We start from the raw sequence: 14,121 nt of genomic DNA on the forward strand, positions 1-14,121 counted from the left end.
TGCCATTTCTATCCTTCCTGGGACTCCAGCTTAAATAGAGAAAGGTCTCTGGCTTCATAAAATTGACTTCCTTTAGTACTTATATTTCCTGTCGCTACCATAAATGTGGTTTCTCAGACCCAAATATAACCCCAAAGCAGGCAGGATAATGAACAGTGAAGTAGGTAGTCTCAACAAAGCTAAAAGCCTTAGAGCCAGAAAATCCCACATGTTTACCCAGAGAGTAGCAGTGACTATCTAATAATAAAAAAGGAAAGCTACAGCTGCAGTGATAGGTGCTGGTCACCACTTCATCCTTTCTTCTATTTGGGACAACCAGCTAGACAATATAAATTTCCAGATGCTCCTGTTATGTTTACTTTTAAAATATCTAATGATCTTCCTTAGGAAAATTATGTTTGTCCCAAGTACATGTTATTGTTTAGCAAACCAGCTCTGTTTGGTATGATTGTATTATTTTGTATGATTGTAATTACAAAGCCTTTTTAGAGACATTTTTTTTTGTATTTAATTAATATTCCCTTGGGTTTTATTCTTATACAAGGGTAAACTTTGTTTTTCTGGCATCAAATATTTTCCCAGATGGGGGAAAAAAAGATCTTGTGATATCCTGTGAAATTTCAATAATTTTATCCTGATCTCAAATGATCCTGAGCAAGAATGCTGAATTCTCATGAGAATTCAACCAAGAACACTGACTTTTAAAGAAATTGCAATGTCCCCCTCCCCCCCTAAAAAGATCATATCAGCTGTTAGCATTATTTGAGCTTATATTAGCCAATAAACTTGTAAGTTTTCATTCATTTTATTTTTAAAATGTTTGTATTTAAATCCATGCAGAGGGATCCATGGAAAGTGTTTAAGATGCAATGGAAGTGATGGGAATCCATAATACCAATCCAAGTGCTAATTTGTTAATCAAGTAGAAACCAGTTATAAAACACAGAATGCCATGATGGGGAGAGGGGAGATTGTGTACTTCTTTACAAAAACACATGTGACTGTTTAAAACCCTCAAGAATTCTGCTTTCTGAAAAACCATTCAATTTAGGGTCTAAATTATGTAGTGTAAGGGCTGAGGCTGATACTTACAAGATGGGAATGTGAATCTCAGGCAAGACAGAAGAGTTTTGTAAACTCTAAGCAAGCCTCACCCAATCTCAAGGCCATAAAGGCTATGACCAACTTTCTGTTGATTTGAAAATGCAGAAGAAAATTTAGAATTTAAAATGTGGGGCAAAACAGTCACACCAGCTTTGGGTTTCTGTATTACAAGTAATTCTCGACTTACAACTGTTCATTTAGTGTCCATTCAAAGTTACAATGACACTGAAAAAAGTGACTTTTGACTGTTTTTCAGACTTATAACTGTGGCAGCTTCCCCATGGTCACATGGTCAATATTCTGATGCTTGACACTGGTTGATATATATGATGGTTGCGGTGCACTCGGGGTCATGTGTTCAGCTTTTGCGAGCTTTTGACAAGCAAAGTCAATGGGGAAGCCAGATTTACTTAATAACCGTGATACTAACTTAGCAATTGCAATTATTCACATGACAACAGTGGCAACAAAAGTCATAAAATTACATTATTTTCCCACTCTGCCATGCTCACGTTGTATTGTGAATTTTATCAAGCACCAGGGAAATCAGAAGATTCAGGCAGTCCAAATGAGTATGGAGATTTATTGCAAGCTTAAGGTCTCTACAAGAATCTGAACTACTAATGGTCAAGGGAAATTAGTGGGAGTTAAAAATAGAAAGGAATTCAAGGACTTAAATCTCTTGTGGGAGCGCAGGGACTCATGACCAACGACATGTTTGATCCCTCCCTCAGGCTCAGCATGTTCATCTCCTACAAATTGGTGCTTAAACTTATTTTAATGGAAACACTTGCTTACACAGTACTGAAGAACTTCTCTACTTCATGCTTTTAATCCAAAAAAGCAGCAAGTTGATTCCTAAATATGGTTGACATTTCAGTATGTTATAAGGGAAACTACTTATTGCATTAATGTAAGCTAAAAACATATGATTGCAAAAATTGCATCATGTACTCAATGAAATGAATGCATGTGTTATTTATAACTAAGCATGAAAGTGACCTAGCAAGCAAGAGTTTTGCTCAAAATGGCCAAACTTCTTTTCTACACACATATAGAACCAAGTGGTGTTTGGGGATATGGCATCTGACTATGGGCTTTACATTTTACAGTCCCTGATAAGATCATTTACTACTCCCTTTAAAATGATTTAATAATTACAGTGGTACTTAAAACTGTGTGATTTTAATTACGTAATTAAGTAATTACTTAATTACTTTTAATTATTCAATATTTCTGCATAAATATGACAAACACATTCCACATATGTTCTAAAATAAATTAAATTATATAACAAATTAACAAAGAGAACCCAAGTAAACAAAGACATTATAACATTATAAGACAATACTTTTATTCATTGTTCTACTTGCATTTTTTAAAAATCCAAGTTTTTTACATGTGCCGTTGACTGGGTATAGTCTGTTCCATGCACATCTTTTGGAGGGGACTAATTTGTTTGACCTTTTGTCATTTTTTTTCCTCTCGTAACAATGTTATTTTATGTTTGGATGGTCCATTTTTGCAATTATAGAGCAGAAAATGCTCAATTATATTTTTATGTTGTCATATGTTGTATTCTAACAAGGACAACTGGAAAAGAAAGATAATTATTTGTTCTATTGCAGATTAAGTAAGTCATCAAAGTTTAAAAGAGGAGGCTATCTGCAATTTTTAAGTATTGTATGCTATTCTCAGGGACGGAAAAATAGTTACAGCAGTAATCAATGTCTCTAAATTTTGCCAAATAAGCCTTGAAACTTTTATACCATACTGGAACCTAAGTACTGTTTCCCAAATCCTTTCCTGACCATCTGGTATTGGTTTGGAATCAATTAAGATCAGGGAAGGAAAAAGATATATCATAAATTAAAAGAATAAGTAAACAAATTTTGATTCATTTATATATTTATAAAATTTGTATGTCCACCCATCTCATTGAAAGTGATTGTGGGTGGTGCACAACAGTCAATGAATGAATCCTTAAAACTCACTTACCAGCTGTTTGTTAAAGTTTTGCACACACTGTTCAAATTGCTCATCTTTTGTTTCATCCGCTTTGCCAAGTTTCTGGAGGACCTATGAAAACAAGAAGGAAGAAGTCAATATTTACAACCACACAAAAAAACCAATATTTTTTTTGTTTATTTTAAACAAAAATAACAGAAAAAGTAGGCATGGGGAGTAGGAAAAAGTACAGTTTATGTTAAGTATAGTCCACTCAGTTGTAGAGCAAATACTCCAACTACAATGAGTGATAAGCAGTGGTGGGTTGCAAATATTTTTACTACCAGTTCGGGCGCACTCCTGCGTACGCTCTCTCTCATGTGCAATGCTTCTGCACATGTGCAGAAGCTTCTGCACATGCACAAAAGCATCTGGGTGGGTGAGCGGGGCCTGCTGCTGCCGCTACTACTGGTTTGGCCGAACCAGGAACAACCCACCACTGGTGCCAAGGCCAGTTCAAGACTCTGACCAGGCTGAGCAGTCATCACAACATAAAAATGAGGGGAAGATGATCCAAAGACCAAGTTCAGCATAAAGTAGCATCACAGGCTGAGGGAGAACTCTTCAGTGTATTTCTGAGCTTATCCTTTCAAAACAATTGGTGCAAAACTTAACTAAGAGCTTAGCATTTTTCTTCACAAGTTAACATTGTTATTGAGTTATAAGATAAAATAAGATACAAAATATGAAAGTAAGTAGGAAAGCAGTAGGGAGAAAGTGGAAGGGGGGAGTGAGGAAGAGTTGAGAAAAAGAAGCACTGGTGTCCAATTCTCTCTGTTGCAGTCAAATAAGGCATTAACATCAAACCACAACTTTTTGGGTTTTTTTTCCATAATAATATAAACTAGCCATTTCTATAAGGATCTGTTAATCTAATCGGTAAAACTCAAAATCAAAGTTTCATTATTTTCCACTTCAAGCACAAAGTTCAGAAGCGGTCCCCATGTGGAAAAAAAAGTACTTATATTCTTTTCTTTAATCAAAATAGTCGATTTTGCCATTTCAGTCAACTCCATCAGTTTCTGCAGCCACTCGTCCTTCCATTTTTGTGTGTATAATAATCTTGCTGCTGTCAGCATATATAGTGTCAAAGTTCTATTTTTTTTCTCTTTTTCCATTAAGCCCCAAAGGAAAATTTATGGTTTCATATTTATCTTCATTTTCATAATTTTCTGTATTTAAATATGAATCATGCTCCAAAAAGTTTTTGCTTTATCACATGTAGAGAGAAGCTTAGCATTTTTCTTAACCAACTTCATTTTCTGCTAAAGTAAAAAGAAGAAATGGCCAATAAGAGCAATGGGGCATAACCTACCTATGTTATCCATCTACATTCCATGATAGGAGAGGGAACATTTCAGATGTTGCTTTCAGGAGCCAGCCTGCTGACTGATAATGAAGACAGTTGGAAACTGTAATTTAGCAACATCTGGAAGGCAATCAGTTTTTCTTCAACTCTGCTCTTTATAACATAAAGGGAAAACTCTGTGGGCTGCAGGTTTTTAATTAAATTAATTTGATGAAAACTAATTAGAGAGGCATGGAACTGAAAAGTCAAAAGAACAGGAAAGCAACCATGTGCAGTGTAATTCTGTTCCCCCTTCAAAAACGTTAGGGCATCGTCCCTACAAAATGGTTCTTTTGTGAAATATAGAAGGATTAAGTTCATATGCACAGCACAGAGTTATCACTCTTGGACATGAGAATTGAATACACTTCTGTCTAGGATTAGAAATAGCCCCCCCGGAGGCTCCTGTCATAGGGACATGATTCTGTCATCAGGAAGGACCAGAATAACTATGGCAAGCAGCCAGGCCTCTCTTAGCATTGAGAGACCCTTTTTAACAATGCAGTTCACACACCATTTGAGGCAAAGTAAAATTTAATCAAGACACTTCATTTATCAGCCATTTCCTATTAGTGCTCTTTGTATGGAGTCAAGCGTGCTGCTGCCATGGTGGGTGGCCTACAAAAGCTAACTCAGGGCTGGCTGGCTGGCTGGCTGGCTTTTTTGAATGACTGCATAGACACAAGCAATAATAGCCACAGTGTCTGTTGTTCACTTTATAGCAGTAGACTTATATACCGCTTCATAGGCCTTTCAGGCCTCTCTAAGCGGTTTACAGAGAGTCAGCATATTGCCCCCAACAATCTGGGTCCTCATTTTACCCACCTCGGAAGGATGGAAGGCTGAGTCAACCCTGAGCCGGTGAGATTTGAACCGCTGACCTGCTGATCTAGCAGTAGCCTGCAGTGCTGCATTTAACCACTGCGCCACCTTGGCTCTTCAATTGCCTGCCCCTTCCCCTTCATACACTGATGACGGCTTTATACATTATGTATTTTTTAAGTGAACAAATAATCTATTTTGTATGCACTCAGAAAGCCAATACATGTTGATGCAATAACCAGCCATAACAAAGACCAGATATGACCATTTGTCAAGCCTACTTTTAATTAATTTAATTGTGTGAGAGAGAGAGGCGGGGGAGGGAGGGAGGGAGACTCAAAACAGTCCACAGTGATTGCCCACACAGCTGTTTCATTACTATGGAAAAAGAATACCCTAGCCCAGTTATGTCTGACTTTAGGGAGCAATACTCATCTCCATTTCTTAGCGAAGGGAGTCAGTGTTGTCCAACTCCCTGTTTCTGTTGCCATATGGCCAACATGATTATACGCCAAAGCACACAGACCTCTGTTATGTTTCCATTGAAGTAGTATCTATTTATCTACTTACATTTGCATGCTTTCAAATTTCTAGCTGGGCAGGATCTGCAGCAAGGATGTGAGCTCACCCCATCACAAAGCACTCAGGTCTCGAACCGGGCTGTTAGCTTTCCAGTTAAAAAGCTCAGCACCTTTAACCACTGAGCCATTGTGCCCCCAGTATACATGTGTATTTATAAGCAATAAACAATAGAATGTTTTTCTGCACATAAATTATTGCAAGTTAGAGACCATGTTACAGATTTCTCCTGTTCTCAAGCAGAGAAGAGTAAAGAAGTTGCCCATTTCTTTGCTCTTTGTTTGGAAACTTCTTTAGAAAATCTGTTTCTCCCAAATATTATAATAAGGAGTAAAGCTATGGGGGCCTGAGAAACTGCCATGGAGAATAAAAGAAGAGCACTTAGAGAAGTGGTTAAAAAAATAGTGGATATAGAAGTGTACTCATTTATCCTAGCACTGATAATTCCCAGAGGGGATGGAAAGGGTCAAGGAATAATCCATTTCCTACAAGCTCTCATTTCTGCTAAGAAATTCCTACTTCCTACTCTATTACAGATTGATTGTTGAAAGATTGCATAATCAACATTCCTAATCAATTTACACTACAATTTTGAATTTGATCCTGCACACATATGTGCAGACAGCTCACTCTGTAATCCTGATTTTCAGAATTTCATTTTATCCATGTGCACAAGAGTACTTACTACTTAAGGCTGGTATTTAATGACTGAGTGGGTGGCTAGTTCAGCATCACCCTCTTCAGAAACCTTTTTCCATGCCCTGGGATTCTGTTACTGTTTCTCAATCTTTCCTGAGCTTGTCGATATGATCCCAAGTGACGTCTCCTTTTTCGTTACTTTTCCAGATTCCCTAGCATAAGCACCAAGTGGGCAATCTCTGTCCTAAATTGTAACTTCAACATTCTTTTCTCATGTTTCTCTTACTTGCATTTATTTCAACTCAGTGTTTAACCTCTTCTTAAACCACAGTGAATTAAAAAGCATAGTAAATGCAGTGCCAATTTACTTGTTTTCAATGTTATTCTTTTTATTGTTCTCTGCCTTGCATTCTATTCTTTGGCAGGTTGCAGAGTATATGTGGCGGACGCATGCTGTTACCTTGGTGATGATTTCTGATGGGTTTGCCCATTCAATCTTGCAGGATCTGTTTTTGATTTCATGAATTTGCCTGTAAACCTGAGATGTCCTGATAGTCTCCCATCCCAAAATTAAAGAGGTCTGACCTACTTAGCTTTTGCCTTAAGATAATAAAAAATAGACCAACCACCAACTCTTACTCATAGAAAGAAATTTCAACCATATGCCAAACCTTAGCCAGCAGATTGTTCCAACCCTTATTATCCTTTTAGAAACTCACAAACTTGAATCAATTAGCTACACATTCTTATAAATAAAATGAAACTATCATTTGATTTCATCACAACAGTTAATTAGGTAGAGCAAATTCTGATACAAAAAGGTTCTTAAAGTGTCATGTTTATGTATTATAATCATAGAAAAAAATAGACTCAGCCTGTATTAACAGTTTGTTTCTGTGCTCTCTTTTTTCCACATTCAGTGGATTAATACATGTAAATATTTAGCAAGGATCTTTTGAATAATCTGGTTTAATATTCAAATTTCAAAAAATGCAAAGTCATGGCGAGTTGGACTTTTTTCCCATCACAACACATAGATGTGGAATATCATTTTTTTAAAAAACAACAACAATGTTTTAATGAACTTTTAGTTTCAGTAGTTATATAGTTCTTGGGATCCTGGATATTATCCTCATCCTGATTATTCTTTTAGCAAAAAATGTATTGACTTTGTAAAATGACTATTTTTCAAATTAGGTAAAAGTTCATTTAACCCAAGCAAATATTGTGACTATGTTGTAATATCTGAAAGGTTTCCCCTATAAAAAATAGTATACATACAAAATGCAAGATACCAGTTGAAAACTTTCAAGTTCAGATCATTTGTTTAAGCATGGATTATTATAAACTTCAGTTGGATTCACAAACCACACAATAGCATTACACATCTGCAGTATCAGTGCTTTGAAAGCACATACTACTTGGAATTAATTTACAGTCAAGAATGCCAAATTGTGGTAAAGTGACCGTACTTCTAAAAAATCAAATATAATTATTAGGGATGTATAACACCCCTTGTTAAAATTCAAGAAAGGTTTTTCAAAGCCCATAGCAGCACAAATGTACCATCTATCTGTAACTGTCCACCTGAAGCTGTTGCATCATTTCCTGAGACTACATACCAGTAGTTACTCTCTTCAGCTGCCATGTGATTCTCAGAAACAGCGGCAGTTACTTTAAAAAGCTACAGAACATTGCTTCCCATGTCCTCTGAAGCACTTTTTGGGACTGGATGTGAAGCACAGATCAGCCACTGACTGAATTGCAGCAAGCTCCTTTAAGCTACGTTTTTCTTCCTTTCCTGTAGTCTCCCAAAAACCTGTTCTTGCAAAATCACAATTACCACTGGGAAAAGTTCTCTTTGATACCAATAGCAGTTTTCCTCCTATTGCCAAATAATAGCCTGGAAGGAACAAATTTCTGAAAAGATTAAGTCTCTTTCTATGCTTACCATGATTTTAATAATTAACTGTATTCCCCCCTTTCCTCACTGCCTGTCACCCTGGCTTAGCTGATAAGGAGTCGAACTCTGTGGCTTAATGGTTAACACATCTGCCTAAGATGCAATATAGCACAGGTTCGAATCCCAGTAAGGGTATGGCTAGCTGATGAGAGCTAAATAGCTTGAAATAGATCTATACTAGTCTCCCTTTATTTATTTATCAGCACAAATACAACACAAAATGTAACAAAAAGGCAACAGTAAAAATATTGGGTTTCTGTCTGGATGGTCACTTATGATGAGCCAATGGACAGAGAGTGGAAGTAGTGAGCTTCCTCCCATATTTGGGCATACCGGGGGTTGTAACTATATATATATATGCAGCATGTCTTTATTTACTTATTTTATTTATTTTATCAAGCATGTATAAGATAACAGACATAAGTAAAAACATAAACATGAATACATGAAATGAATATGAATAAAAGGGAACATAAGGACATGGATGGTAGGCACGTTGGTGCGCTTATGGATTCCCCTTACAGTAAGGTGACCAGACATCCCGCTTTTGGCGGGACACACCCGCTTTCCAATGCATTTTCCCGCGTCCCGCCCGCTTTTTTAAAAAGCACGCTTTTTTTGGCGCTCGCAGCTCCCGCCCATCAGCTGCTAGCTTGCTGGGCTGGCTCATCGTTCTGTTCTCTATCCTACCTCCTACCTACAAATTTAAGCCAGCCCAGCCTGCCGCTCACAGATTGGATTGGCCTGGACTCCAGCCAATCAGTGAGCTGGCTGGGATGGAAAACGCGGCGTGCTTAAAGTTTTCCATCCCAGCCAGCTCACTGATTGGCTGGAGTCCGCTTAGCATGCCGCATGAGTCCCTCGCCCATCCGTTGCCGCTCGCATGGGCGGGGTAGCGTAGCGAGTGAGCGGGGAGTGAGCTCGCCTTTCCAGCTCCACTTCCGGACAAGCTGTGGAAAAACCTCTGCGAAAAGTGCCACCTGGGGCCGCCGCTTCTTCTCCGAACTCAGAGTAAGTGACGGGTGGGGCGAGTGAGGGGGGGGGTGGCGGGATCGCCACCCGCTGCACTGCAGCTGACTCACCCCGGGCCGGGCGGGCTGGGAGGCTCTGGGCGTCCGGGCGGGAAGAGCACAGAGAAAGGCAGAGCGGCGCTCGACGCGACTCTGCTATTTCTGCTGGAGGAGTCCCTAGGGAAGGCGGGTGGCGAGGCAGAGCAAGGGAGCGCAAATGGCGGATCCCGGGCTCATATGCAGAGGGAGCTCTCCAGGCACAGGAGCGCTGGAAAAGTGCTCCGCTCATGCACCCACCGGGACGGAGCACGCTCACTCCAGCCCTGCCTGCCGGCATGACTTTGAAGTGTTGGCTTGCCGCTTGCCTTCCACTTCGGCCCATGCAGAAGGCAATCCAGCCCTTTCAAAGTCATGCCGGCAGTTTAGAACTCGCCCGCCATTCAGCGAAAGATGTTTCGCTGAATGGCGGCTGAGGGGCACGCTAAAGTGCCAGCATGAGTTTGAAGGGCTGGCTTGCCGCTTGCCTTCCACGTCGGCCCATGCAGAAGGCAATCCAGCCCTTTCAAAGTCATGCCGGCAGTTTAGAACTCACCCGCCATTCAGCGAAAGATGTTTCACTCAATGGCGGCTGAGGGGCACGCTAAAGTGCCAGCATGAGTTTGAAGGGCTGGCTTGCCGCTTGCCTTCCACGTCGGCCCATGCAGAAGGCAATCCAGCCCTTTCAAAGTCATGCCGGCAGTTTAGAACTCACCCGCCATTCAGCGAAAGATGTTTCACTCAATGGCGGCTGAGGGGCACGCTAAAGTGCCAGCATAGGTTTGAAGGGCTGGCTTGCCGCTTGCCTTCCACGTCGGCCCATGCAGAAGGCAATCCAGCCCTTTCAAAGTCATGCCGGCAGTTTAGAACTCGCCCGCCATTCAGCGGAAGATGTTTCGCTGAATGGCGGCTGAGGGGCACGCTAAAGTGCCAGCATGAGTTTGAAGGGCTGGCTTGCCGCTTGCCTTCCACGTCGGCCCATGCAGAAGGCAATCCAGCCCTTTCAAAGTCATGCCGGCAGTTTAGAACTCACCCGCCATTCAGCGAAAGATGTTTCACTCAATGGCGGCTGAGGGGCACGCTAAAGTGCCAGCATGAGTTTGAAGGGCTGGCTTGCCGCTTGCCTTCCACGTCGGCCCATGCAGAAGGCAATCCAGCCCTTTCAAAGTCATGCCGGCAGTTTAGAACTCGCCCGCCATTCAGCGAAAGATGTTTCACTCAATGGCGGCTGAGGGGCACGCTAAAGTGCCGGCATAGGTTTGAAGGGCTGGCTTGCCGCTTGCCTTCCACGTCGGCCCATGCAGAAGGCAATCCAGCCCTTTCAAAGTCATGCCGGCAGTTTAGAACTCGCCCGCCATTCAGCGGAAGATGTTTCGCTGAATGGCGGCTGAGGGGCACGCTAAAGTGCCAGCATGAGTTTGAAGGGCTGGCTTGCCGCTTGCCTTCCACGTCGGCCCATGCAGAAGGCAATCCAGCCCTTTCAAAGTCATGCCGGCAGTTTAGAACTTGCCCGTCATTCAGCGAAACATGACTTTGAAGTGCTGGCTTGCTTGCCGCGTTTCCCCGGAGCGCTCGGGCTCCTTCTCTGGGCAGAGTTGGAGCCTATCCTCCACCTCCTCCCAACGGAGGGGCGCCCTAAAAAAAAAAAAAAAAGGAGCCAAGCCGTTCCAAAGATGTGAAGGGAAGCAACCAGATCGCAGCGAGGAGAAGGAGGAGGAAGTAAATACAAGTATAATAAATACAAGTATTTATTATACTTGTATTTATTATACTGTGGATTTGGTCTGCATCAACCTGCCGCCTCCCCTCACCAGGCAAATCGCGGTGAAAACTCTGGGTGAGTCTCTGCGGAGAGCTTGGCGGGCAGCTGGCTGGACTTCTAAGAGGTGGGGGGGAGGAGCGGCAGCTCCTTGAAATGGAAAAAGGCTTGCTTCCCCCTCCCCAATGAGACGCCTTCCAAGATAATAGGAGAGGAGAGCTAAGAGAACAGGGCGGGGGTTGGGAGAAGGCATGGGACCGGGCTCGGATTTGCCATTTGAGAGAGAGAGAGAGAGGAAGGGGGAGAACACGAGTGTGTGTATCCCTCCTTCCTTCAGCCCAACACTCTAGCCCGGCTTGGCTCCCGCTTAGTCTGTCCTGCCTCTTCGCTTCTCTGTTCGATTGTTGAAAGTGGGAGCCAAACCGGGTCATTCCTTCCAAGAGGCAAGTTTCCGTTCTCTTAGCTACGTTCTGCCTTGTGATTGCTGTCTCCAGGCTCTCCTCTCCTATTATCATGGAAGGTGTCTCTTTTGGGGGAGGGGGGGCAGGCCTTTCTCCATTCAACAGATCCAATATACAGAGTTTTATTTTTTGGCCCTAAAAATATTGTCACTGAGGATGACAGAAATTTCTTCATCATTGCTATTGGCCTCAAGTAGCAAATAATTAAACATGGTTTTTAGTGTACTTAGTTAGCTATCTGCTTTTTAGCATTACATGGTATCAGTTTCAAGAATGCATGCAATCCTGAAAATTTGTAACAAACTTGTTGAAGGGCCTATGAAATATTTTCTAGTTTAGTGTAGAATAAGTATTCTTAATAAAAGAAAAAGTCATTTTTATTTAATCAATTGCATTCCTGTTTATAATGGCATTAATTAACTAAACTGGAAATAAATCTATGTTTTGCTAGAGTTTTAAAATTAAAAAACCTTACATTTTGTTGCTATTATTTTAATCAGGGTTTTGCCAAGTGAAATTATATAATGGTTCCTCATGTCTCTGTAATTTTCTAAATCTCATCCAGAAGTACCACAGAATCTGGCATTTTCAGCAGAATGATGCTGATGCTAATAAAACATCCTGATTTTTGGTGAAAGGATGGAAAGAGGAAGGAAGGAGGAAGAGAGATCTAAAGAGCAGAAAGACAGAAGGCAGATAGGCAAGAGGAAGGAAGGAAGGAGAAAGAATGGAAAGGAAGGAAGGCTAGAAGGAAGAAAGAGGGAGGGAGGGAGGGAAGGAAGGTGAAAGGAGGAAGGAAGGAAGGGTACTTCCACTTGTAGGCCTGGGACTGAATGCAGGAGGAGTCTCTCCATAGGATCAGCTGCTCCTCTGATCATGGTCTATGAAAATGTTACTGCCTGCCTGATGCAAATTTAGACAGATGGTGCTTTGGGCTGCCCCTCAAATCCCCCCTTTACTCCTCCCCCTGTAGAATTCAGCCCCCTGAGTTTTGCCTTTGAGGGGCATGTGTGGTTATGGCGGATGGCAGAGTCAGCTGGAGGTTGAGAGGGGATTGGGGCTTTTGTCCGCCTGTGGAGTTCTCCCCATGGACAGGATGGGATGTTGGCATGAAAGGGATCCGGGCACAATCTCACCTGTTCCAAGTAAAGTTGCCTTTTGCAATTGGCTACCGGTAATCCTCGACTTACGACCAGGATTGATCCCCCAATTTCTGTTGCTAAGGGAGACGTTTGTTAAATGATTTTTGCCTCATTTTGCGACCTTTTATTGCCACGTTAAGTGAACCATGGTGGTTGTTAAGTCAGGAACATGGCTGTTTAGTGACCAAAATTACAATGGTATTGAAAAAAGTGACTGATGACCATTTTTCACACTTAGCGACCATTTTCACACTTAGCGACCGTTGTGGCATCCTCATGGTTACGCGATCAAAATGTTGATGTTTGGCAACAGATTCGTATTTCTGATGATAGTTTGAAATGGTGACAGTATAAATTATTGCTGGTGTAATACTTAACAATGGTTTTTAAGGATTTCTTTTATTTATAGAATACCTTTTTTATTATTTTGGGGGGATTTTTACTTTTAAATTGTTTATAAAATGTATTTACTACAAGAAATGTTCCTTTTTGCAAATGTGATCTTTGCAAATCTTTGTGATGCAATATGTTCAGACCAGGTTTATGTGTCTCAAAGTGGCTGCTATTCTATGGGCAGGCCAGGTTGGTGCAAGGCAGCTTTGCCAGATTTGGTGTGTTTCACCCTCATTGAATTTTATATCGTATAAAGAATGGAAGGAGGAAGGAAGAGAAAAAAGGAGGAAGGGAGTGAGTGAGGAAAGAAGAGGATGGAAGGAGGGAGGAAGGAAGGAAGAGAGGGAAAGAGCAGAAGACAGATAAGGTGAAGGTAGATAAGCAAGAGGAATGAAGGAAGAAGTGAGGAGTCTCGAGGAGGGGGAAAACATTTAGTGACCAAAGTTACAATGGCATTGAAAAAAGTGACTGATGACCATTTTTCACACTTAGCGACCGTTGCGACCATTTTTCACACTTAGCGACCGTTGCGACCATTTTTCACACTTAGCGACCGTTGCAGCATCCTCATGGTCACGTGATCAAAATTTTGTTTGGCAACAGATTCGTATTTATGCTGGTTTCAGTGTCCTGGGGTGACCTTTTGACAAAAAAAATTTTTTAATCAAGCCCCCCCCCCCCCCCCCGGTCAAGGGTGTCCCTCTTTTCCAATCTGAAAATCTGGTCACCTTACCTTACAGACCTCTTAGGAATGGGGTGAGGTCAACAGTGGACAGTCTTAGGTTAAAGTTATGGGTTTGGGGATGAAACTACAGAGTAAGAAGGAAATTGTATGGTTACATGATATAGAATATATAT

At 41.4% G+C, this 14,121-nt stretch overlaps 1 protein-coding gene across 3 annotated transcripts in view; it reads right to left on the bottom strand.

Annotated features, from left to right (window-relative positions):
- BIN1 (bridging integrator 1) overlaps positions 1 to 14,121 on the bottom strand; it is a 136,680-nt gene that overhangs the window by 60,123 nt on the left and 62,436 nt on the right. For all 3 annotated transcript variants that reach the window (XM_032216907.1, XM_032216899.1, XM_032216915.1), the window contains exon 2: positions 3,103 to 3,183. In XM_032216907.1, coding sequence (XP_032072798.1) covers positions 3,103 to 3,183 — 81 coding nt within the window. The remainder of the gene's footprint in view (positions 1 to 3,102; positions 3,184 to 14,121) is intronic.

Source organism: Thamnophis elegans, chromosome 1, assembly GCF_009769535.1.
Source record: "Thamnophis elegans isolate rThaEle1 chromosome 1, rThaEle1.pri, whole genome shotgun sequence".
In the NCBI taxonomy this organism is placed as follows: Eukaryota; Metazoa; Chordata; class Lepidosauria; order Squamata; family Colubridae; genus Thamnophis; species Thamnophis elegans.